This window comes from Colobus angolensis, unplaced genomic scaffold (genome assembly GCF_000951035.1).
Source record: "Colobus angolensis palliatus isolate OR3802 unplaced genomic scaffold, Cang.pa_1.0 Scaffold317, whole genome shotgun sequence".
NCBI classification, from domain to species: Eukaryota; Metazoa; Chordata; class Mammalia; order Primates; family Cercopithecidae; genus Colobus; species Colobus angolensis.
This window is the reverse complement of record NW_012116455.1, coordinates 1,302,016-1,327,724: the sequence shown is the minus strand read 5'-3', so window position 1 is coordinate 1,327,724 and position 25,709 is coordinate 1,302,016. Positions and strand designations below refer to the sequence as shown.

General features: G+C 40.8%; 2 protein-coding genes across 6 annotated transcripts in view; one reads left to right on the top strand and one right to left on the bottom strand.

Moving 5' to 3' along the window:
* The window catches only part of PDZK1 (PDZ domain containing 1), a 49,354-nt gene extending 36,182 nt beyond the window's left edge, over positions 1 to 13,172 (top strand). For 3 of the 4 annotated variants that reach the window (XM_011951268.1, XM_011951266.1, XM_011951267.1), the window contains 6 exons: positions 1,535 to 1,671; positions 2,720 to 2,915; positions 5,169 to 5,365; positions 9,996 to 10,220; positions 10,860 to 11,150; positions 12,688 to 13,172. In XM_011951268.1, coding sequence (XP_011806658.1) covers positions 1,535 to 1,671; positions 2,720 to 2,915; positions 5,169 to 5,365; positions 9,996 to 10,220; positions 10,860 to 11,150; positions 12,688 to 12,741 — 1,100 coding nt within the window. In that variant the 3' untranslated portion in view covers positions 12,742 to 13,172. The remainder of the gene's footprint in view (positions 1 to 1,534; positions 1,672 to 2,719; positions 2,916 to 5,168; positions 5,366 to 9,995; positions 10,221 to 10,859; positions 11,151 to 12,687) is intronic. The other variant, XM_011951269.1, reaches the window with a different exon arrangement.
* A 505-nt stretch (positions 13,173 to 13,677) lies between these two features.
* Positions 13,678 to 25,709, bottom strand: part of GPR89A (G protein-coupled receptor 89A) — a 59,204-nt gene continuing 47,172 nt past the window's right edge. For both annotated transcript variants that reach the window (XM_011951272.1, XM_011951270.1), the window contains 4 exons: positions 18,444 to 18,539; positions 15,890 to 15,979; positions 14,444 to 14,509; positions 13,678 to 14,301 (listed from right to left, as the gene is read on the bottom strand). In XM_011951272.1, coding sequence (XP_011806662.1) covers positions 14,095 to 14,301; positions 14,444 to 14,509; positions 15,890 to 15,979; positions 18,444 to 18,539 — 459 coding nt within the window. In that variant the 3' untranslated portion in view covers positions 13,678 to 14,094. The remainder of the gene's footprint in view (positions 14,302 to 14,443; positions 14,510 to 15,889; positions 15,980 to 18,443; positions 18,540 to 25,709) is intronic.

The following is a 25,709-nucleotide window of genomic DNA, read 5'->3' as shown; positions in this document are numbered from 1 at the left end:
GCCAGGCGTAGTGGCTCATGCCTGTAATACTAGCACTTTGAGAGTCCGAGGCAGACGGATCACCTGAGGTCAGGAGTCAGGAGTTCGAGACCAGCCTGGCCAACATAGCGAAACCCCATCTCTACTAAAAATACAAAAATTAGCCAGGTGCAGTGGCAGACACCTGTAGTCCCAGCTACTTGAGAGACCGAGGCAGGAGAATCGCTTGAACCGGGGAAGCAGAGGTTGCAGTGAGCCAAGATTGTGCCCCTGGACTCTATACTAGGTGACAGAGCGAGACCCCATCTGTTAAAAAATAATAATAATAAAAAAAGGCTGTAAAGTGCTTCTTCTATTAAGTGAAAAGCTCTCGATTTAATAAGGAAAGAAAAAATATTGTATGCTGAGGTTGCTAAGATTAGCTCAATTATTGCTAATCTCTTACTGTGCCTAATTTATAAGTTAAACTCTATCATAGGTACGTAAGCACAGGAAAAAAAAACATACAGCGTTCGGAATACTATCTAAAGTTTCAGTCTTCCACTGGGGGTCTTGGAATGAATCCCCCATGGTTAAGGGGGAACTGCTCTATTAATATCTTTGAAGAATTGACAGCATTTCTGTAAGCAGCACCTAAATCTCACCACCTAAATGCATTCATGTTCTTCCCTCCCTCCTGTGCCTGTCCTTGTTAGCCTACATTGGTGAGATGACTCCATCAGAATACAATGGCTAATATAATAGTACAAACTAAAAAGGACGGAATGAGAAAGATGCTTTCTGATTCTACAAATGCAAAGAAAGGACATATAGACACAATAATGCAGTGTGGGTATGGTTTAGCGCTTTCCGGTACAAGGGGCCAAGGCCACCCAAGATTCCATCTTTGCATTTAGCTGACCTCAGAAATTCTATTCAAATCAACAAATATCCACTGAGTAAAGGCTGTGTCAGGTTCTGTGCCAGGAGCTATAACTGTGATTTTAGATCAGAAGCCAAAGGCTGTTTGAGTTAGCTCTAAAATTGGAAGTTCTAGTTTCACATTATTGGGAGAAAAGCCTTTACCATTGGATTTCTGGGTTTTTTTTTTTTTGTGTGTGTGTGTGCAATGGAGTGTTCTGTGAAAGGGTGGTGTATACAAAGCAGTCCTCGAACGCCGAAGGAGCTCAGAAACCAAAGAACAAGGCAGGCAAATCCAGTTTGTAGGTATATTGGAATTTATCAGGCGAACTTATGAACAGAAGGATGGTCTTGGACAGCCACAGTGTTACTCCCCAGACCCAAGGCTGATATGCCATAGGGAAAGGGTATATGTGCTCCAGCAAGGCATTCGAAGGCAGCCCTCTGCAATAGCCAAGAATGCTATATGCATCACGGCCTGTAATTTGTGTGGTAACATTAAGGTTGACATGTTCTTACACTAGGGACAGTAAATGAAGTAGGAATCAGGAGGCATTCACAGGACTGGGGCTAATCAGAATTCAGCATTGCAGATTACCATCCAAGAGGGAGTCACTTTTATCTCCACATGGAGTTAACCCCTACTCTCTTCCAGGTAAAAAGGGGGTGTACATGACTGATATTACACCTCAAGGTGTGGCTATGAAAGCTGGAGTTCTGGCTGACGATCACTTGATTGAAGTGAATGGAGAGAATGTAGAGGATGCCAGCCACGAGGAAGTGGTTGAAAAGGTATGCCCCAAAGGGTACTTTTCTTACCTTGTCTTCCACTCTATTCTCATTGGAGGTGACAGCAAGACAGGGGTGGTAGGGGACAGCATGAGTTTATGATGGAAAAAATATCCAGCTGAGTTGCCCCTTCATATTAAGGGTGAACAGACTCTCACTAGTGGTATAAGCAGTGTTAATACAGGTTTTGGAATAAAGCTTTCCCTAATTTCACATAAGGTCTACAAAACTATTAACTTTATCTTTTGGATCTTGTTTGTATCGGATTGGGAGCCCCCTCTGAACTGTCTGATTGAGACAGGGTCTCATTCTGTTACCCAGGCTGGAGTGTAGTGGCACCATCTCAGCTCATTGTAGTCTTGGCCTCCTGGGCTCAGATTCTTCCACCTCAGCTTCCTGAGTAGCTGGGACTACAGGTGTGCACCACCACGCCTGGCTAATTTTTGTATTTTTTTTTTTTTAGAGACAGGGTCTCACTATGTTGGCCAGGCTGGTCTTGAACTCCTGAGCTCAAGTGATCTGCCCGCCTTGGCCTCCCAAAGTGCTGGGATTATGGGCATGTGTCACTGTGCCCTCTGAATTTACAATAAATTCACTGTTGAGCTGATAATACTAAAATGCTTTAATAGGAAGTGGGATATAACTAAGATTTTCCTTTGAGGTCATATGGAACCTTAAAAACTGACCAACCTTCTCTTCTCTTTGTAGAATGATTTTTCGACATGGACTCTTACTTTCTTTTCTTTTCCAAATTCCTGTTCTAGCTTTTATCTAGGTACCTTTATGGATTTTCTGAATTCTAGCTCCTACTTGGGCTCAGTTAGTACCTATGTGGGTGGGTCATACTTAAATAAGGGAAAACAACTCTAGAAGTGGAGATAGATACATATCAGTTAGCTGGTAGGACATAGTGTAACAAATTAAACTCAGGCCTTCCATCCCCTATCTTTTGTTGAACGTAGAGACTGTGTGCCTTTATACAGAAACTTTCTTATCCTCCAGCATTGTTCTTGGGGGTTGATGTCGTTCCTCATCTGTGTGTGTTTTACAGGTGAAGAAGTCAGGAAGTCGTGTCATGTTCCTGCTGGTGGACAAAGAAACTGACAAGCGTCACCTTGAGCAGAAGTTACAATTCAAAAGAGAAACGGCCAGTTTGAAACTGTTACCCCACCAGCCCCGAATTGTGGAGATGAAGAAAGGAAGCAATGGTTATGGTTTCTATCTGAGGGCAGGCTCGGAACAGAAAGGTAAGGTACAATAGCAGGAAACTTGGCAGTGTAACCAACAAATTCCTCATCCCAGTCTGACTCTAGAGTTCCATTAGGATCCCAACTTCCAACCAGATGCATGAGGGGCACAGCAAGAAACTAGAAGGCACAGCTGGGTCAGAGTCTATGTCACATGAGGCTCTGATGTTGGGCATCAAAAGTTTCCATAGCATTATGATAAGGCAGAATTTGGGATCTGGGCAATGGTATCCTGGTAAGCTGGCTCTCTGGCGTGGGGGCGGGGGTGGTGGTGGAATACAAATTGGTAGCATTTGTTGGTTTTGGTGATGTAAATACTCCTCCCATGTCCAATTTCAACTTACTAACACGATGTCACTGAACACAACGAAGTGTTGCACAGAACTGGCTTTTGTGAGCCAGTATAGCATACTGCTGGACCTGAGGCCGAGGTGTGGGTGAGGATCCGGGACTCAGAACCAGGAGTCCTCCTTCTTTGCAACTCAACAGGAAGCACACTAGGTTCTTTCAGCAAAGGTAAATACATAAAAGAACATGAGTTCAGGCCATATAAACTGTTTTTCACCCGTAAGTTGTTATTTTCTTTTCACTTTATGTTTACATTAATTTAGCAAATATTAATTTGGTTTGTGTTTTGTAAAAACATCCTCAGTGCCTTGGAGAAAGAAAATCACATGAATCAGACAGGAATTCTTTAGTCAAGGAGTCTACCATTTAGTAGATAAGAGATAAGGGACTTAGGTCCACAACGAAGGGAGATAGAGGTTAAGTACCTTCATACAGGGCAGATTAAGCGCTGTGATAATTCAAGGTTAGAGTAAGCTTTTCTCACTAAAAAGGTACCAGAAGCCCTCATAGTGGGGGTGGCCCTTGAGTTCAGGCTTTGTAACATGAATAGATTTGGGAAAGTAGGCAGGGCCGGGACAAGGAAGATCATTCCAGGAAGGGGGGAGTCATGTGAACACTGTCAGGAGACATGGGCACAGTTTAATTGGCACATGATGCATGGTGCAAGAATTCGTTGGAAGGGTAGGCTGGAGAGAGGTGATAAGGGAACTTCTATGCAAAATTGATGAGTTTGGACTTGGCTCATTAGATGATGGGGAGTTGTTTTTTGAGCAGTATAAGGGAGAAGAAAAAACCAGCCTATAATGTCTTGGGGGCTTTGCATGTCTCAATTACTCCTAACAATTATGCAGGAAGAACTGCTGAAATTGAGGGCTTGGAGAAGATACAGTAATTATGTAAGGTCAAATAGTTGCTTAGTTCCAAAGCCCATACTCATTCTGTTGCACCAGGGAGTGACTTGGTTAAGAATGTGCATCAAGATGGATCTGAAGGCCGATCTGTATCAAAGAGAAGGATTGGGGAAGGGAGAGCAGTAGGAAGGTGCTGTAATAGTTTATGTAGAATTCTAGGCAGGAACTAATACAAACTGCATTCAGGGTGGAGGAAGTAGGATGTGTAAGATGTTAGGGTAGCATGAGAGGACTTAGCAATCATTTAGATACAGGGATTGGATGCTGGGGAAGAATCAGTTGCCAAGTGTTGGTGGCTAGGAGGATGCTGCTCCACTAACAGGTCAAGAGGAGGAGCTTTGGGGTGGAGAATAGGCAGAGCTGATTTTTGGTTTGAATACATTACAGTTGAGAGATCTATGAGATATTTTGTTGGAGATACCCAGCAACTATCTGGAAAAGGGAAACAGGAGCTTGTTTAAAAAAAAAAAAAAAAAGAGCTCTGGCAGCATCTGGTAAAGATACCAGAAGGCCAAAGGCACATGGAGGCATGTATATACAAATACATTCACAACTGAATACACCCAATTGCTACTAAAATGCCAGCATGGGTTTCTTAAGGTCCAAAGTTTTAGGTTTTGTTCTTTATTCTTCCCCGTCCTTTATGACAGCTTTTACATAAGAATGGCTACAAGTACGCCCACTGACTTCCGGGGAACTTAGTCTTTTAATATGCTATTGTGCCAAAATAGAATTTTTAGTAATATGATTATTTCCATTAAGACCCCTTCATTGTTAATGGCTGGGTTAATTTCTGGAGCGAGTTCTGAACAGGAAATGAGCCTACATAGTGTGCTTATAAACTTCCTGGGATGCTGGTGGAAGGGACTATAGTTGTACTCAGCATGCCTTTTACATCTATTTCATCAGGGCTTTAGGCTCCAGCAGAAAATTTTTTTTTTTTTTTTTAAGGGACTTATTATTAATTTTATTTTTTGGGGTTGGGGGAGGACAGGTCAAATCATCAAGGACATAGATTCTGGAAGTCCAGCAGAGAAGGCTGGCTTGAAGAACAATGATCTGGTAGTTGCTGTCAACGGCGAATCTGTGGAAACCCTGGATCATGACAGTGTGGTGGAAATGATTAGAAAGGGTGGAGATCAGACTTCACTGTTGGTGGTAGACAAAGAGACGGACAACATGTACAGACTGGTAAGTAATACAAGGCCATATATTCATGCATTAAGGCTGGGCCCATTCCCTCATGTCCTCAAGCTTTGCACTGAGTTAGGACTTTGTTCCTTAAACTGGAAGAGGCCTAACAATCATCATTAAGGCTGAACTGAAGCTCAACTCAAATTGGTAGTGATAAGAGAATGCCAAATGATTGATAAATGGGTTTTAAGTCCTTGGTCTTAAGATTTTGAAACAATTTGTGAATATAACTGCAGACTTACTCTTGGTGATCTGAGAAAATCTATGGAGAATATAAGCCTGGAAATAAAATTGTTCCCCAAATACGGAACAATTAGATTTTAAGCTTTAGGTCAGTTCTATCAACTGCACATAAAAGCCTAGAAAGGATTATTAAACAATTTGCAAACCCTTAGCAAATCAAAGAGAAACACAGATAGACCAAGACCAAGCTGAATCAAACTAACTTTTCTCTTAACAGCTCTTTATCGTAACATCTACTACTACATGTTTTAAGGTTTTAATTTTAAGACTTTTAACACAAGAACTGAGGTTCAGTCTAGTTTAACAGATACCTGGGGGGCCTTCTAAGTACCATCTGTCTTGCTAAGTGCTCATCGTAAAGATGAACAAGATAAATGTTCTCTGTGATGTACAATGATAGTAGAATCTAAAATAAAATAAGTGGTACGGAGGGCGGAATATGATGGGTGGTGATATATTAGGCCTTCATCATAGATTAGGAAACTGAAGCTTAGAGAGACTAAGTGCTTTGCTAAAGTCACGCAGCTTAGTAAAGACTGAAGCCCGTATTTGAACCCAAATTCTTGGACCCATAATCCATTATACCATACTCCTCCTCAGCACATTTTCATGAGATATTTCAAGATAATCTTGTAAGCAGGATTAAAGAATGAATTGGATTAATGGCTTTTTTTTTAACTACTTGAACAATCATACCTAGAAAATACTTGATATCAACCTGAACATCAACTTGAATAGAAGTCTCTAATGGCATGCTACTTGTTCCTAACCATTTGTGTTTAAAGTTGAAAGGAGATATGGAAAATATATTAACATACTTAAAGTGGTACTAGATAATTCATTTGCTGGAGAGTGTAATTAATACTCAAAATATTTAGTCAGGATAGAAAGAATAAAAACTAAAGAAATAAGAATAAATTTCAGGTGTACTATGCTAACCTAAAAGTAGATTGTATGAATACCACATGGTGAAACCTGATTGAGGACTATAGAAAAAGATCAGAAACTTGATGCTCCAAGTAGTTGCCCCATCCAAAATTGGCAATTTAAAAATTAACTGACACTTGGCTTCTGGAGATGACCATCTTACTGTACTTACTTGGTCAGACCATACTTGAATTCCTGGTAATACAGTTACCCCCTCCCTCTGTGCTTCAGTTTCCTTAGTTTTAAGAGAGGGGTAGTAGCTACAGTGAAGGGTGGCTATGAGGGTTGAATTGGAATATTTAGAGCATGTAGAATAATGCCTCACACATCTAAATGTTCTATTTGTTAAATCAATATTGTGTCCGGTTTCAAGAACCTCACTTTAAGAAGGCAATGACAAGGGTAACCAGGGAAGAGGTTTTGGAAGCCACCATGTGAGTAAAACCAATATTGTGTCCGGTTTCAAGAACCTCACTTTAAGAAGGCAATGACAAGGGTAACCAGGGAAGAGGTTTTGGAAGCCACCATGTATTTAGCTTGAGTAAGGCTTTGGAGACGAAAGCATCTTTGAGAATTTGAAAGGCTATTACATGTAAGAAGGAGCACACTTTTTTTTTTTTTTTTGAGACAGTCTTGCTCTGTCACCAGGCTGGAGTGCAGTGGCGCCATCTTGCCTCACTGCAATCTCTGCCTCCTGGGTTCAAGCAATTCCCCTGCCTCAGCCTCCTGAGTAGCTGGAACTACAGGTGCGCACCACCACGCCCAGGTATTTTTTGTATTTTAGCAGAGACGGGGTTTTACCATGTTGGCCAGGATGGTCTCCATCTCCTGACCTCGTGATCCACCCGCCTCGGCCTCCCAAAGTGCTGGGGTTACAGGTGTGACCCAATGCGCCTGGCCTACACAATTTTTTAAAGGTGTCCTGTGGGGCAGAGCAGGATCAGAGAAGCCATAGTGAGCTAGCTTTTGGCTTAAGAACCAACTGAAGCTGCCAGGAATGATAAGTCATTTCACAGTTGGTAGAAAAAGTCAAGCAGAAATCAGAGGCAGCTCTGCAGCTGTTTGTTGTAAAGAGGATTCTGACCCCTCCTGATCTTATTACAGAATAATTTAATTGTAATTTTTCTGTTTTGGTTAATAGAGAACTTTGATCTAAAAAGAGGCCTGCCCTCATTCTCTCCTTCCCCCCTCTCCAAAGTAAGCCCTGTAGGTTGGGGTAGAGGGTGGATCTTTGAGATACATGAGTGAATAAAACACAACCCTCTAGCAGTCCCTGGCATATACTAGACACCCAATTATCTGAATGAAGCATGAACAAAATCTCATTAAGTATTTGTTTGTTTTTTGAGACAGTGTCTCCCGCTGTTGTCCAAGCTGGAGTGCAATGGTGTGTTCTTGGCTCACTGGAACCTCTGCCTCCCGCATTCAAGTGATTCTCCTGCCTCAGCCTCTCAAGTAGCTGGGACTACAAGTGCCTGCTACCACACTTGGCTAATTTTTTATTTTTAGTAGAGATGAGGTTTCACCATGTTGGCCAGGCTGGTCTCGAACTTCTGACTCAAGTGATCTGCCCACCTTGTACTCTCAAAGTGCTGGGATTTCAGGCATGAGCCACCAAGCCCGGCCAAAATCTCATTAAGTGTTTTGATGTTACTGTACTTTGTCTCGAGATGAGCTGCGACTGTCAGATGCAGTTGATTTGCTTGTTCAGGTCACGTCATCACACGTTATTTTTGTATGTAATGAGTCACCTGATAATTTTCCATATTTTAAAGAGGGGAAAGACTCCATCGTGGAACTTGCAAGTATACGACTAAAAGGTCTGAAGTTAGTTGAACTGGGTAACTAGGAGGTTCTGTGCTTGTGGTATTCTCAATTAGAAAGGAAGGAGATGTGGTCTTGTGGTTAGTAAGACAGATGATAACCAGAGGACTCAAAATCTAATTTTAGTCAGGCTGCTAACAGTGCGATTTGAAGTAGAGCCCACACTGTGCTCACTTTCCATTGCTTGATTTCCTACTCATCGCCTAACAAATGTTCCGGACACTTGTGGGCAGCCATTTTGCTGCTGATCCAGGATCACACCATACCCAGGTCCACTCTAATTGTCTCAACTAAAACAGCCAGTTAGGCTCATAATTCTATTACAAAAAATCAGTCCTGTTTCCTGTTCTATGCTTCTTCAGTATTCAAGACCATCATTTCTTCACATGGATGGTCTGGGAGTTGATATGAACTAGGAGTATTTAAAGATGTTGGAGAGTTTGGCATAACACAAGTGACAGCTAACGGTTACAATAATACATAGTAAAATAAGCACACAGATCCCAGGTCTGGAAGGGGAGAGTGTTGGCAAGCAGTAAAGGGTTGGAATTAACTTTTGTTTGACCATATAATAGCTGTCACCCTCTCACCAATTATTACTGTATATATGGGTTGTTCTCTTCTAGTAGCTTTGAGTCTTCAGATAGTGATAAAAATAGTGTTATATTAACATTCTCCAGAGAGACAGATCTAGTAGGATATAAAGATACAGGTATGAGAGGAGATTAATTAGGGGAATTTATGGAGGCTCAGAAGCCCCACAACAGGCTGTCTTCAAGCTTGAAACCCTGGGATGCCAGGAGTGTGACTCCGTCCAAATCTGACTGAGCCACACTACTGGCATCACCCCTGGTTGGCAGTCCTGCTTGTCTGCTTCTGTGTATTTGGCCTGAGAATCTCGGGGGCTGTGGCTGTAGATCTTAGAGTCCAAAGGCCAGAGAACCTGGAATTCTGATGTCCAAGCACAGGAGAGGAAGAGTGTATCCCAGCTCCAGCGGACAGACTGACACCTTTGCCTTTTCTGTAGTTCACTCGGACTCACACACTAATCCCCTCTGGAACCACCCTCATGGACACACACCAAAATAATGCTTTACCGGGTTTCTAGGTATTCCTTAATCCAGTCAAGTTGGCACCTAAAATTAACTATCACAAGTGTCTTGTGTTTTACATTTTCCGAATGTGTTTAAGGAGCTCTGAAGACCATCTTACCGAAAGGAAAAGCCAGAAGAATGTACTTTGCATGAGGTACCGGGCTAGTCAGTCAGATGTGCCATTTCCCAATAGGGGAATTATGTATAGATTGTTCAGTGACTTGCTCACTATCATGAACTCAAAAGAAATTAGCAATTTTTTAGACATCTTTTTGGATCCTTGTACAGCATCCTATACTGCTTTTATGTTCATGTGTGCATTTGTGTACATGTATACACATATTACTCCACAACGAAGCACAATCTTCTTTTATACCTTTCCTGGTTGGGGTAGTAGAGAAATTTTACAGCCTACAATCAGACATATCCAGAAGAACAGTGGAATATGTATGATACCATAAAAATTAGCACATTTAACAAAGTATAACTTACTCATGGTTACAACTAAGTTAATGTTTTTTCCCTTTATTTTTCAAAAGGCTCATTTTTCTCCATTTCTCTACTATCAAAGTCAAGAACTGCCCAATGGCTCTGTCAAGGAGGCTCCAGCTCCTACTCTTGCTTCTCTGGAAGTCTCAAGTCCACCAGATACTACAGAGGAAGTAGTTCATAAGCCTAAACTCTGCAGGCTGGCTAAAGGTGAAAATGGCTATGGCTTTCACTTAAATTCGATTCAGGGTCTGCCAGGCTCATTCATCAAAGAGGTATGGTAATCTGGTTCCAGCAGCCCAACAAACACAGCCACAATTAGCATAGTTCTCAGCTTTTCCCACCCACTGACGGCTTAGTAGAGAGGTTCCATTGAAGGCATACACTGAGGGGTCTCACCTGGGTTCAGATAAATATTGTCATGGTCCCATACCCTTTAGGTTAGCTACCAGTACATCATAAGTTCACGTGTTTTTTGCTTCCCAAACATCTGTTCCAAACAGTGTGAGTTGACTGAACTCTAGCTGACAGTCGCTATCAACCCTGATTGGCAGTCATACTTGTTTGCTTCTGTGCATTTGGCATAATGCCCCTTACCCTGTAGGGACTGATAAGACTCCCTATAGCTTTCAAGTTGGGAGTGAAGAAGGGGGACCTATTTATCCTCCTTCATCCCAGAAGACATGTGACACTGAACCACTAGTTATAATACCACTAATCATGTGAGTATGAAAGTTACAGCCTTAATAAATACAAAAGCATTAGAACACCTTTTTCAACTCTATACCTCAAGGAGAAATAACAACATGATTAAGAATAAATTCTTGAACTCATTTGTCCTCTGAAGGAGAGCTAGTCTGACATCCCCTTCTCTGTGTTTGAAATTGATGATAACTCAGAACTTCTGTTCACAGGTACAGAAGGGTGGCCCTGCTGACTTGGCTGGGCTAGAGGATGAAGATATCATCATTGAAGTGAATGGGGTGAATGTGCTAGATGAACCCTATGAGAAGGTGGTGGATAGAATCCAGAGCAGTGGGAAGAATGTCACACTTTTAGTCTGTGGAAAGAAGGCCTATGATTATTTCCAAGCTAAGAAAATCCCTATTGTTTCCTCCCTGGCTGATCCACTTGACACCCCTCCAGATTCTAAAGAAGGAACAGTGGTGGAGTCAGGGCATGACTCACACATGGCAAAAGAACGGGTGAGTGGGGGCCTATTTCTTTTCGTGATCTAATTTACTGGAGTATGGGTATAGTCCCTATGAGTATATTTAATGTCTGTCTGCCACAGATTTTTTTAAAACTAGAAAATGACAATGTAAAGATAACTCACAAATCAAGTTGTTGTAGAGGACAGGCGGCAGTACAAGGACAACAAATTTCTTACTTTCATGGCATGCAGCTGACAGCAATTGTCTAGAGCTAATAAATCAAGAGGTAAAAAGTTCATCAGTATTGCAGTGGGAACCCCCAGAAGAGCCTGAATTGGATGATCTATGTATGAATTCTGGTTCTGTCATTTGTCAGCTGTGAGGAAATGGATTTATTTGTTCTGTTCCTCAGTTTTCCCACCTATAAAACAGGGATAATTTGTAGGATTGTTATCAGGATTATGTTAACTAAGATTATATTAACTATATTAAAGTGCTTTGAATAGTGGCTGGCTCATAGTAAGCATGTAAATGGTGATGGTTATAGACAATATTGTTTAAAATAACTGACAGGTATTCCAGTTTTATTACTAGGAAAGATTAAGCATTCTCTGTATATTTGGATTAAACTTCTTGGTAAGTCTCAGTTTCATATTTTTGCCCAATTTTTCATAGATGAACTTGAGGTCCAAAAGTAAACTGACTTATCCAAATTCATAAAGGAAATTTATAGCAAAGCCAAGACTCTAAAAATGTTTAACTCAATGTTGTTGTTCTTTCCATTATATTCTGCTAATTGGTGAATACTCATTTTAATAAACTCAGTTTAATGAACACACACAATGCCCTCTGATTTATATTCTGGAATGCTTAATAAACACTATTTTAGTTGTCATTTAAAAATTCTATAATTTCTCTTTAGGAAGTCAATATCCTAGTCTTATAAAAAAGAAATATATACAGACATTAAGGAATTTGTTAATGTGTCAAACAGCAAGTTGAAAACGGTCAAGTGTAGAATTCAGGTCACCTGACTTCTAGTCATACCTAGATCATCTGATTCAGGCTCTTCTGGGGGTTCCCATTACAATATTTTTTTTTTTTTTTTTTTTGAGACGGAGTCTCGCTCTGTTGCCCGGGCTGGAGTGCAGTGGCCGGATCTCAGCTCACTGCAAGCTCCGCCTCCCGGGTTTATGCCATTCTCCTGCCTCAGCCTCCTGAGTAGCTGGGACTACAGGCGCCCGCCACCTCGCCCAGCTAGTTTTTTTGTATTTTTTAGTAGAGACGGGGTTTCACAGTGTTAGCCAGGATGGTCTCGATCTCCTGACCTCGTGATCCGCCCGTCTCGGCCTCCCAAAGTGCTGGGATTACAGGCTTGAGCCACCGCGCCCGGCCCCCATTACAATATTGATAAACTTTTTACTTCTTGATTTATCAGCTCTAGACAATTGCTGTCAACTGCATGCTGTGAAAGTAAGAAATTCTAGTGAGTGACTCTGCTCCCCGACTTAGGTCATGCAACTCTAGAATAGATCATCCCTCTTTCATTACTCTACCATTTGTAAATTCTTTGTTTTCTTTTACACAGGCCCACAGTACAGCCTCACATTCTTCTTCCAATTCTGAAGATACAGAGATGTGATGAAAACAAGTAATAGCGTTGGCTGTTTTATTTGATAGCTATTTCTGGGTATTTAATAGGAATCCTTTCTCAAGGAATGAGTTGCGACCAGTTTACTGTCTCTTTAGAAGAAAAACTCCACTGGAAACCATTCACCATGTGTGATTGGTCTTACGGGCGGCTATTGCAGACTGCTAATTTATGCTTAACTTAGGAAGAGATAAGGCAAGAGCTAGATTTTTTTCATGTGATCTCTTCCAAGCTTCAACTTAACTACATTTCTTTGTATGATGATGTCTCTTACTTCTACAGGTTCCTTGAGCACCAAAGATGATTCATAACTCTGTATAGGTGATAGCTGCTTATTAAAGCATCTTAGCAGATAAGCCTATTAAAATTGTGCTTTTGTAACAATGTTGTAGTTGCTAGAATAAATACCATTAACAAATGCCTTTTGAGTACACTTGATAGAGCTTTTGTTTTGGATTCACTTTTTATACTTTAACCTTCATTTGCTTCTAGAAACCCAAAACACATTAAGTACAGAAAAAGACCTTAGTAATAAAATTCAGAATTTTCTTAAATTGCATGTCTGAATGTTCTAAAAATTTTTCAACATTTCCCTTTCACAAGTGACTTATTCCCCCAAAGTTACTCATGGTTTCACCCCACAGTGTGAGGGGCATATAGAAAAAAAAAGGAAACATCACTACTGAATTGAAAGTAGGGTATAATACTAAGTTGACAGGAAATCAAGAAAAAATGACATACCTGAAATCTCTCTTTTGGTAGAATCTATTTCAGGTGCACACTACCCCTTTCCCGGAAAAGAATAGATAACCTCTTGGTTATTTTAATGGGGTAGGCTCAGATGAGGAGGTGAGGGATGCTAACTCATGTCAGATCACACAAGCACAACACCAAGCTATGCTTGATGAAAGGAACCTAAGGCCAAAGTGTTACAATCTCTGATTTTAATGAGTCAATCTCAAGGGAAAGCTATAACCTTCTCCATGTGAACCTTAAAACGGAAATCCTATGTGTTTGGCCCAGCTACCTATCTCTTGCCCCAGAGTTCCAATGTATTTTTCCCCTTTAGTTTCTTGGCTCCTCTCTGCCTTTGCACCAGCCTCAAATCCACATGGGACACTCTCTGCTGAGTACTGTCTTGAGTTACTTCTCCCTCTCATGTTCTGGCTGATGCTACTCATGGTCATAGTATCACCCGACGGGGAAACAGTATGCTATGAGGTGAAAAATGCTACCACAGCATTTTGTTGTTTATAAAATGTCAGGCCCTGTTTCCATTTTTTCCCCCTCTTAGATCTAAATTTTGAAACCACTGGCCTCTAATAGTCTGTAGTAGGCTTAAGTTCAAGGTGCCATATGCTTCTCTGGTGCCTGTTTGTGAGCCAAATAGAGGAAAAGTATGCTAGAGAGAGCGCTGACCAGGAAGATCACATCAAACCAACGGTGATAGAAGTTGAACTGCAGTTCTCCAAGGACTTCAGTGATTATGGTGCGGTATTCTAGAGGCATACTCATTCGGATCAGCAGCACAGAGGAGACAAAGTACATGCCCTGTAAGTCAAATGAATTAATCCAGAAGTGACTCTGAATGTAGTGAGGAACAGGACAAAGGAAATTATAAAATTCTTAAAAGTATCAAGCACATTTCTGATATTTTACAGCTGTAAACATAAAGGTAACTCATTAAACTTACCATTATCTGTGCTAATAGCAGGACAATGACATTGGAGGACTTACTGCTAGAGATAGCATAAAAGAACTGTCAAGAAAGAGGGAGATAAATTTATGCAGTACTGTTAGATTCCTGTGTCATGAACAATAAGAAATATGGTTAACATTTGATTAAAAGTGTCTCTTCGATGCCACAATCCTGTATAGAACAATTCATATGATTAAGCCTATAAAGAAGAGACTTAAAATAGACTGCAGAAAAAGTTCCAGTTTCCCCCGTAGGTAACTTCTTTACATAACATATGAAAGGATTCCTATTGCTATCACACTTCAGAAACTATGTGACATGTCACTTAACATCACTATAAACGTTAAGTCAGATCACTCCAGCCCACTCCGAGCGAGCGTTTGTAATTGTTACTAGGCTCCTGCACTCTTTAAACTCTGCTAGATGCCTGCAGATCCCTTCCCGTCCCAACCCCTTCTTTCCTTCAGAAGCTCCTGGATTTTAAATCCCTACCTTTCCTACCAGAGAGGACTCACTTTCCACCTCTGTGAAGTCTTCCTACATTGATTAGAAAATAGTTGAATTCAGTAGGTCCTTACTTAATGCCATTTATAGGATCTTGGAAACTGAGATTTTAAGTGAAATGATGTATAACAAAACTACATTTTTCTCATCAGCATTAAATGAAACATTTTTTTGAGGACTTGGTATATAGTTTTACTTAAAGCCACTGTTTCCAAGAACTTATTGATGACATTGAGGACTTGCTATATTCTGTCCCCCTACTTCCATATCTTCTCTACAAGTGATTCTCACAATTATTCTTCCAGTCTCAAATATCTGCTGAATACCTGCCTACCATGTGCTAGGTTCTGTTCTAGATACTGATAACATATCAGTGAACAAAACAGAACCATATCTTTCTCTATTACCTTTAGTGAATGTACTTATCTGTAATTGGTATATGATATAAATATATTGCCATCAATTTATGTAGTAGTTTAACTTTTTAAAAATTCGGTTTTATGTCTTTTAAATCCTTGGGACTGTTTAAAGTCTCAGGAGGCAGAATTCTTAATTAGGTAAAATTATCTCATGGTACCACTTTTTTTTTTTTTTTGAGACGGAGTCTTGCTCTGTCACCAGGCTGGAGTGCAGTGGTGCGATCTTGGCTCACTGCAATCCCTGCCCCCCAAGTTCAAGTAATTCTCCTGTCTCAGCCTCCTGAGTAGCTGGGACCACAGGCACGTGCCACCACACCCAGCTAATTTGTTGTATTTTTAGTAGAGATGGGGTTTCACCATGTTGGCCAGGATGGTCTCCATCTCCTGACCTCATGATCCGCCCACCTCAGCCTCCCAAAGTGTTGGGATTATGGGTATGAGCCACCACACCCAGCTGGTACCACATTTAATTAAACAAATGATAAGCAGTACTTTTTAACACTGTGATAAAACACACCTTGGTAAGAGTGATCAGCAGTCCTCTGATAGATGTAACGATGATTATTCCAACAAGAATGAAGGAAATGTGTTGGGACCAAAACTTCACCTGCCACCAAAACAGGAAGAAAAAACAGCTGCTAAACTTGTGTTCAGAGAGATGTAAAGGCTAAGTAAAAGCTGTATCCTGATCATTTATGTGACTGTGAGAAGGAACTTCATTAGACCCTACCTGATTTTTTTTTTCTTAAGGGAGAGAGGAAAGCAAGAAGTGGCAAATAAAACAACTACAGAAAGACTGCAGTAGATATCTTAATTAGCAGACTTAATTAAACCTTAAAATTAAAAAAAAATTTTTTTTTTAGAGCCAGGGTCTTGCTATGTAGTCCAGGCTAGTCTCAAACTCCTGGGCTCAAGCAATACTCCCATATCAGCCTCCCAAAGTGTTGGTATTACAGGCATGAGTTACCATGCCTGGCAGCAAGTACTGAGGAGTGATAAAAATAACAATAAATCAGAAGAAACAGAACTAATGATACAGTTTTACTGTGATAAATGAAAAGCAGGAATTAAAAAGAAACTAAATAATAGCTTGATTATTTTCAATCTCTATGAATAATAGTTCCCTAACCACCAAAACTTCAAGAAATCTTTCTTTTTATAATAAAGGAATATATAGACATTCTCAGCTAAATTCTAGGAAATAGTTGAACTTCACTGGAACGACATGATACCTTTTTCTCCTCCTGCATTGCTTCATAGTGAGAAGGAGTTTTGGGACCCTGTGTTTGATCCAGTTCTGAAAAGTATCTGCAAGGGAGCTGCTATTACTAACATCTAAAAGATTCGTTATTCAGAATTACAAAATATGGCATAAACAGATGAATTATAGATGGAATATATACATGACCATCTAAGTATCCTCAGAAAGTACAGAAAAGGAGAAGCATTGCTAAAAATTCAGCCCAGTAAAACACTTAAGAAAACACAAATGCAACAATAGCAAAGCATACTTTTTGTTGTTTTTTGAGACAGGGGTCTCACTCTATCGCCCACAAGAGAGTGCAGTGGCACTATCTCAGCTCACTGCAACTTCTGCCTCCCCGGCTCAAGTGATCCTCCTGCTTCAGCCTCCTGCGTAGCTGGGACTACAGGTGCATGCCATCATATCCAACTAATTTTTATATTTTTTCTAGAGATGGGGTTTCACCATGTTGCCCAGGCTGGTCTTGAACTCCTGGACTCAAGTGATCTGTCTCGGCCTCTCAAAGTGCTGGGACTACAGATGTGAGCCACAGTAGTGCCTGGCCTGTAAAGCATACTTAATATAATTTATATACTACTTGAATAAAAGATACCATGCTCCTTCACACTCAAAGAGGATATACTATTGATCTACCATCAAGAAACATGTACATTGAACTGTTTCTCAAGGATTGGGGCTCAGTTTGCTCTGGTTCATTTTCATTTTATCCAAGTCCTTTTGAGATCAGGGGCATGTCTGGCTGGGATGGATGGCTGGGGGTAGCATGCACTCTGCGTCTAGGTTGACAGCACAGCTAAACGGCCTATACTGGGACTAAGAATATGACATTGGGCCGGGCGCGGTGGCTCAAGCCTGTAATCCCAGCACTTTGGGAGGCCAAGACGGGTGGATCACGAGGTCAGGAGATCGAGACCATCCTGGCTAACACTGTGAAACCCTGTCTCTATTAAAAAATACAAAAAACTAGCCGGGTGAGGTGGCAGGCGCCTGTAGTCCCAGCTACCTAGGAGGCTGAGGCAGGAGAATGGCGTAAATCCGGGAGGCGGAGCTTGCAGTGAGCTGAGATCTGGCCACTGCACTCCAGCCCGGGCAACAGAGCAAGACTCCGTCTCAAAAAAAAAAAAAAAAGAATATGACATTGGTCTTACCATTAAAGTGCTATTCAGCCTGAGTCATTGGTTCTGGTTTATGAATAAATACACTGAACTTCAATTAGGACAAGGGTGTATTTATGACAGTGGTATTATGAAACAGTAAAAAGCCAATTTAAAAAAACCACTTTGTGCAGAAGTGACAGTTACCATCTTTAGCCCAAGGTCCACATTAATTGATAAAGATCACTTCTTACAGCAGAAATCGTTTCAGCTCTAACACGGAACACTAAGTAGTAGTTAATTCTCCACTGGGGCATCAAAGGTAAGTTGTACGTTTGAAGAGCTCATCAAGAATCAGAGGGAAGTATTTGAATACTTTGGTGGGGAGAAGATGGTAAACTGGTAGCTGGCTATAGAGAAGCAGAGGAGCAGCTGTAGAAATAATCAGCATCTGACAATATTAAGTATCAGTCATTACTTCTGGCTTCATGTTAAGAGAGAATCTTGGCCTTTTACAAATTTTCCATATGAATACATCAAAATATAAAAACTTTCCATGTGAATATGTCAAAATATACAGAAGAGAATGGGAAGAACAAAAGCAGAAGCAAGTACCTAAAGCATACAAATTAGAATCTTAACAATAAGTTATAGCAGATACAAGAGAAAGAAACATGACAAACCAGCATCTTGAATCTTGATATAACACTCACATCAAATTGGATTCCCAGATAATTCACAGTGATCTCAATGCCTCTTGTGACAGGATCCGTTTTCCCAACTCGATCAAAAACAATATTGATGGTAGCCTGCAAAGATGCAGATTTTTACATTGGAGCATCTTAACAATCACTTACTATTTCAAAAAGTGACTCAAACTAATGAATTAATCACTATATCTTACAGGTCAATGTTCCTAAAAATGCAGTTCTACTCTTAATCCAAATCATATATAGGAAATCTATTTTGGATACTCATATATAGGCAAACAAAAGTCCCTATTTACTCCATCTTTCTTTTCTGTAAAGAGTCAAGGGAAATAAAGCTATGGCATTATGCCTTAATTTATCAGGAGCCAGAAAGGTAACATTCTGGTAGACTGAGTCAGATTAAGAGAATCAAGACATCCTAGGCTCATTCCTTGTGGTTATTTTCTGAATGCTCTAACAGCAAATACTAAAACAATAAAAACAAAATTATAGCTAATAAGTCAACAAACGATATCAAATGGAATAATGAAAAATACCCAATTAATCCCCAAGACAGCAGTTTAAAAAAAGGAAAAAGGGAGAAAAGAACAGATGGGACCAATGAAAAGAAATAGCAACACAGTAGTTTAAAATCCAACCACATAAAAAAAAATCCAACCACATCAATAATCACATGAAATGTAAATGGTCTGCATAATAGGTGAGCAAACTCTGCCACTGGAGTGTGACAGCAGCCACAGACAATACACAAATGAATGGACTTGGCTGTGTTCCAATAAAACTTTATTTCCAAAGGCAGGCAGTAGTTAGGTTTGGCCTGTGGGCTATAGATTGCTGATCCTTGGTCTAAACATGTCAACGAAATGGCAGAGATTGTTAGATTGGATAAAAATGCAAGACCCAACTATATCTTCCTTACGAAAAGCCCACTTTAATAAATATACAAATAGGTTAAAAGTAAAAGGATGGAAAAATATATTATGCTAACACTAATCATTAGAAGAAAGCCAGAATGTCTATATTAATGGCAGACAAAGTAGACTTCATAGCAAAAATACTGCCAGGCATTAAAAGGGACATTTCAGAATGATAACAGGATCATTTCAATAAGGGGTACATAATGATTCTAAATGTTTATATACCTAATGACAGAGCTTCAAAATACATAAAGCAAAACTGATAGAAATAAAAAAGAAATGGACAAATCCACAACAATAGGTGGATCCCCTCTCTCAATAATTAATAAAATTAGTCAGAAACTCTAATAATACCATCAATCAATTTGACATAATTGACATTTATAGAACACTCCTGCCAACAAGAGCAGAATACATATTCTACTCACATATTCTACTCACATACATGTAGGACATTTATCACCATATTCTATCTGGGACAGAAAGCAAGTCAATAACTTAAAACATTCATATCATATAAAATATGTTCTTAGTCCACATGAAATTAGATTAGAAATCAATTAGAGAATAATATTTGGAAGATCCTCAATATTTTATAACACACTTCTAAATCATCCATGAATCAAAGAAGAAATCAAAGGGAAATTAGAAAGCATTTTGAATTGAATGAGAAATACAATTCATTAAAATTTGTGAGATCTAGTACAGCAGTACACAGCAAGAAATGTATAGCATTAAAACCCCTGTATCAGCAAAGGTCTCCAATCAATGATCTTAGTTTCCATCTTGAGAAATTAGAAAAAGAAGACTCAAAATAAGCAGAAGAAAGGAAATAACAAAGACCAGAGCAGAAATCAATGAAATAGCAGAAGATGAGAGAAAACTAACCCAGAAGTTGGTTCTTTGAAAAGTTCAATAAAATCAATAAACTCTACTAGACTGATAAAGACAAAAGAGGGAAGTCACAAGTTACCAATATTAAGAACAAGAGAGACATCACTGTCACACCCATGAGGATGGCTATAATAAAAAAGTTAATAACAAGTTGGTGAGGATGTGGAGAAATAGGAACACACATCCCCTGCTGACAGGAATGTAAACTGTTGCTGCTGTTTTGGAAAAGTCTGGTAGTTCTTTAAAAGGTTAAACATAGGCCGGTCGCAGTGGCTCATGCCTGTAATCCTAGCACTTTGGGAAGCTGAGGCGGGTGGATCATGAGGTTAGGAGTTCAAGACCAGCCTGGCCAATATGGTGAAACCCTGTCTCTATTAAAAATACAAAAAAATTAGCTGGGCGCGGTTGCATGTGTCTGTAATCTCAGTTCCTTGGGAGGCTGAGGCAGGAGAACTGCTTGAACCTGGGAGGCAAAGGTTGCAGTGAGCTGAGATTGTGCCACTGCACTACAGCCTGGGCGACAGAGCGAGACTCTGTCTCAATAAATACATAAATTAAAAGGTTAAACATATACTTAGCATATGACACAGCAATTCTACCCCTAGATATACACGTAAGAGAAATTAAAACATATATCACATAAAAACTTATACACGAGGTCGGGCACGGTGGTTCATGGCTGTAATCCCACTTTGGGAGGCTGAGGCTGGTGGATCACCTGAGGTCAGGAGTTGAGACCAGCCTGGCCACATGGTGAAACCCCGACTCTACTAAAAATAGAAAAATCAGCCAGGCTTGGTGGTACGCACCTGTAATCCCAGCTACTCAGAGGGCTGAGGCAGGAGAATCGCTTGAACCCAGGAGGCAGAGGTTGAAGTGAGCTGAGATCACCCCACTGCACTCCAGCCTGGGCAACAGAGTGAGACTCTGTCTCAAAACAAAAACAAAAAACTTATACACAAATGTTCACATCAGCATTATTGATAATGGCCCAAAAGTGGAAACAATCCTAATGTACATCAACTAATAAATGGACAAAAAATGTGGTATATCTATAAAATGAAACAGATATTATTCAGCCGTAGAAAATAATGAATTTTTTTTTTTTTAAGACAGTCTTGCTCTGTTGCCTGCTGGTGTGCGGTGGCACAATCACGGCTCACTGCAGCTTCAACTGCCCAGGCTCAAGCGATCCTCCCCGCTCAGCCTCCCAAGTAGCTGGGGCCACAGGCTTGTGCCTTTATGCCCTATTAATTGTGTGTGTGTGTGTGTGTCAGGGAGGGAGGGGTAAAGAATGGGGTCTCCCTTTGTTTCTCAGGATAGTCTCAAACTCCTGAGCTCAAGTGATCCTCCTTCCTCAGCCTCCCAAAGTGTTGGGATTACAGGAATCAGCCACTGTGCCTGGCCAGGAATGAAGTACTGAAAGACACTATGACATGGATGTACCTTAAAAACATTATGCTGGGGCTGGGTACAGTGGCTCATGCCTGTAAGCTCAGCACTCTGGGAGGCTGAGGCAAGAGGATCACTTGAGCCCAGGAGTTTAAGACCAGCCTGGACAATATAGTGAGACCTGTCTCTATGAAAAAAAATATATATATTTTAAAATTACATTTAAAAAGCCCCCCCAAACTCCATTATGCTAAATGAGAGAAGCCAATCATAAAACAATATAAATTATGTGATTCCATTTATATGAAAGATTCAGAATAGGAAAATCTATAGAGACAGAAAATAGATTAGTGGTTGCTAAGGGCTGGGGGAGTGGGAATTGGAGGGAAATGGGGAATGACTGCTAATGAGTATAGAATTTCTTTTTGGCTTAATAAAAATGTTCAAAAATTGTGGTAATGGTTATAAAACTATGACTATATTAAGAACCACTGCATTGTACACTAAATGAGTATATTGTATTGAACGAGAATTATATTTCAATAAACCTGTTATATGAAAAAAAGAAGTCTCTACAGGTCCTAGATATTAAAAGGATAGTAATATAATATTATGAGCAATATCATGCCAATAAACAACTTCAATAAAAATAGACAAATTCCTTAAGACTCAAATTGCAAGAGCTCACTCAAGAATAGATAACCTGCATAAACCCTGTATCTTATAAAAAAAAAAAAAGATTGGTACTTAAAAATATCTTCCTGCAAAGAAAACTACAGGCCCAGACAGCTTTATCGACAAACTCTATAACACATTTAGGGGAGAAATAACAACTCCACACAAACTTTTCCATTAACTGAAAGATGTGGCAGTACTTCTCAACTCATTCTCTAAGGTCAGTAAGCATTACTTTGACACCAAAACCAAATACAGACATTACAAGAAAAGAAAACTATAGTCCAATATCCTCATACATATGGAGGCTCTTTTTTTTTTGAGACAAGAGTCTCCCTCTGTCACTCAAGCTGGAGTGCAGTAGTGTGATAATAGCTCATTGCAGCCTTGAACTTCTGGGCTCAAGCAATCCTCCCACCATAGCCTCCTGAGTAGCTGGGGACACAGGAACGCCACCACACTCAGTTAATTTTTATTGTTTTGCTGAGATGAGGTCTTGCTATGTTGCCCAGGCTGGTCTTGAATTCCTGTCCTCAAGCAGTTCTCCTGCTTCAGCCTCCCAAAGTACTGGGAATACAGGTGTGAGCCAACATGCTCAGACAATGCAAATATTCTTAACATGATTTTAGCAAATTGAATCTAACAAAATAGAAAAATGATAATTTACCATGACCAAGTGAGGTTTATTCTAGGAATGCAAGATTGGTTTAATATTCAAAAATTAAGTAAATAACTATAGCAGACTAAAAAAGTAAAACCTTGATCATCTCAATAGATGCAGAAAAGGCATTTAACAAAATCCAACACCTTTTCATGACTAACAATACTCAATAAACTATGATTAGAATGGAACTTCCTTAACCTGATAAAGGGCATCTAGGGAAAACCTAACATCATAATGAATGGTGAGACTGGATGCTATCTCCCTAATATCAGGAATAATGGTAGGATGACTATTCCTACCACTTCTATTCAACTTTGTACTGAAGGTTTTATAAGACTGGAGGAGGAACAGGAGAAAAAGGATAAGAAGGAAGGAAGGAAGAACAGGGGAAAGGAACAACTTAATTAAAACACTGGCAAGGTCGCGGAAGGGGCCAAGATGGCCAACTAGAAGGAGCTGCTGTTGGCCGCTTCTATCAAGAATGAAAACAGCAAGTGAATGCTGCACTTTCAGGCAGAGGTAACCAGGTTCTCTCATTGGGACTGACTAGGTGGTGGGCACGACCCACAGACAGCGAGGAAAAGCAGGGTAGTGCAACAGCCCCACCTGGGAGCCACACAGGGCAAGGGGAGTTCCCACCCCCAACCAAGGAAGGCGGTGAGGGATTGTGGCACCCTGCCTAAGGAAACCATTCTTCTTCCACAGATCTGTGCAACCTGGATCAGGAGATTCCCTCGTGAGCCCACACCAACAGGGCCTTGGATCCCAAGCACAGAGCTGCCCAGATGCTCAGTGGCCACTGAGGTTGCAGCCAATAGCAGTAGACTGGAGATTGCCTAAGACGACCAAGTTCCCGGGATGGCCGCCATCACTGTGGGTCCAGTCTGCCCTTTTTTCCCTGCCAGTGCTGGTAAGAATATGTGGTTTGGACCAGGAGGAATTCCCCACAGCACAGCACAGTGGCTGTGGCAGATTGTGGCCCGACTGCTTCTTCAGGTGGGATTTGAATCCATTCCTCCTCACTAGGCGGGGCCTCCCTGCAGAAATGTCAGCAACTCCAGGGGTTTAGGGGCAGAACTGATCTCTCTGGGAAGGAGCCCCCAGGGGTAGGGGTGGCTAACGTCTTCGTGGTTCAGCAGGCTTAGTCTTTCCTGCCTGCTGCCTCTGAAGAGTCTGGGCAGTCCAGAGGAGGGGGATTCCCTTCAGTGCAGCACACCTGCTCTGCCAAGGGGCAGTCAGAGTGCTTCCTTAAGCTGGTCCCTGAGCCCATGCCTCCTTACCAGGTGAGACCCTCGCAACCAGGGGTCGCCAGACACCTTATACAGGACCATTCCTGCTGGCATCAGGTCAGTGCTTCCTCCCAGAGGAAGGAGCAGGCTGCCATCTTTGCTGTTCTGCAGCCTCTACTGGTGATACCTCCAGATGCAAGAGGGACCCAGGTGAGTAGGGTATGGATTCCACCCCCAACAAATGGCAGCAGCCCTACAGAAGAGGGGCCTGACTGTTAAAAACAAACAGAAAGCAACAACAACAACATCAACAAATAAAGACCCCATACAAACCCCATCCAAAGGTCAGCATCCTCAAAAATCAAAGGTAGATAAACTGAGGATGACGAGAAAGAATCAACACAAAAATGGTGAAAACTCAAAAAGCCAGAGTGCCTCTTCTCCTCCAAATGCTCACAATACCTCTCCAGCAAGGGCACAGAACTGGGCTGAGGCTGAGATGGATGAACTGACAGAAGTAGGCTTTAGAAGGTGGGCAGTAACAAACTTCGCTGAACAAAAGGAGTAATGTTCTAACCCAATGCAAAGAAGCCAAGAACCATGATAAAACATTATAGGAGCTGTAACAACCTGATGGAGCTGAAAAACTCAATGCGAAATTCACAATGCAACCACAAGTATCAACAGCTGAAGAGACCAAGCAGAGGAAAGAATCTCAGAGCTTGACGACTATCTTGCTGAAATAAGACAGGCAGACAAGGTTAGAGAAAAAAGAGTGAAAAGGAATGAACAAAACCTCTGAGAACTATGGGATTATGTAAAAATACCAAACCTATGGCTGATAAGGGTACCTGGAAGAGATGGGGAGAACAGAACCAAATTTCAAGTTGGAAAATATACTTCAGGATATCATCCAGAACTTCCCCAACCTAGCAAGACAGGCCAGAACTTCTCCAACCTAGCAAGACAGGCCAACATTCAAATTCAGAAATCCAGAGAACTTCAGTAAAATACTCCATGAGAAGATCAACCCCAAGACACATAATCATCAGATTCTCCAAGGTCAAAATGAAGGAAAAAATGTTAAGGGCAGCCAGACAGAAAGGACAGGTTACCTACAAAGGGAAGCCCATCAGACTAACAGTGGTCCTCTCAGTGGAAACCCTACAAGCCAGAAGAAACTGGAAGCCAATATTCAACATTCTTAAAGAAAAGAATTTCCAATCCATAATTTCCTGTCTGACCAAACTAAGCTTCGTAAGTGAAGACGAAATAAAATCCTTTCCAGACAAGCAAATGCTGAGGGAACTTACACCACCTTGCAAGAACTCCTGAAGGAAGCACTAAATATGGAAAGGAAAAACTATTACCAGCCACTACAAAAACACATTGAAGTACACAAAGCAATGACACTATGAAGCAACTACAATAACAAGTCTGCAAAATAACCAGCTAGCATCATGATGACAGGATCAAATCATACATAACAACGTTAACC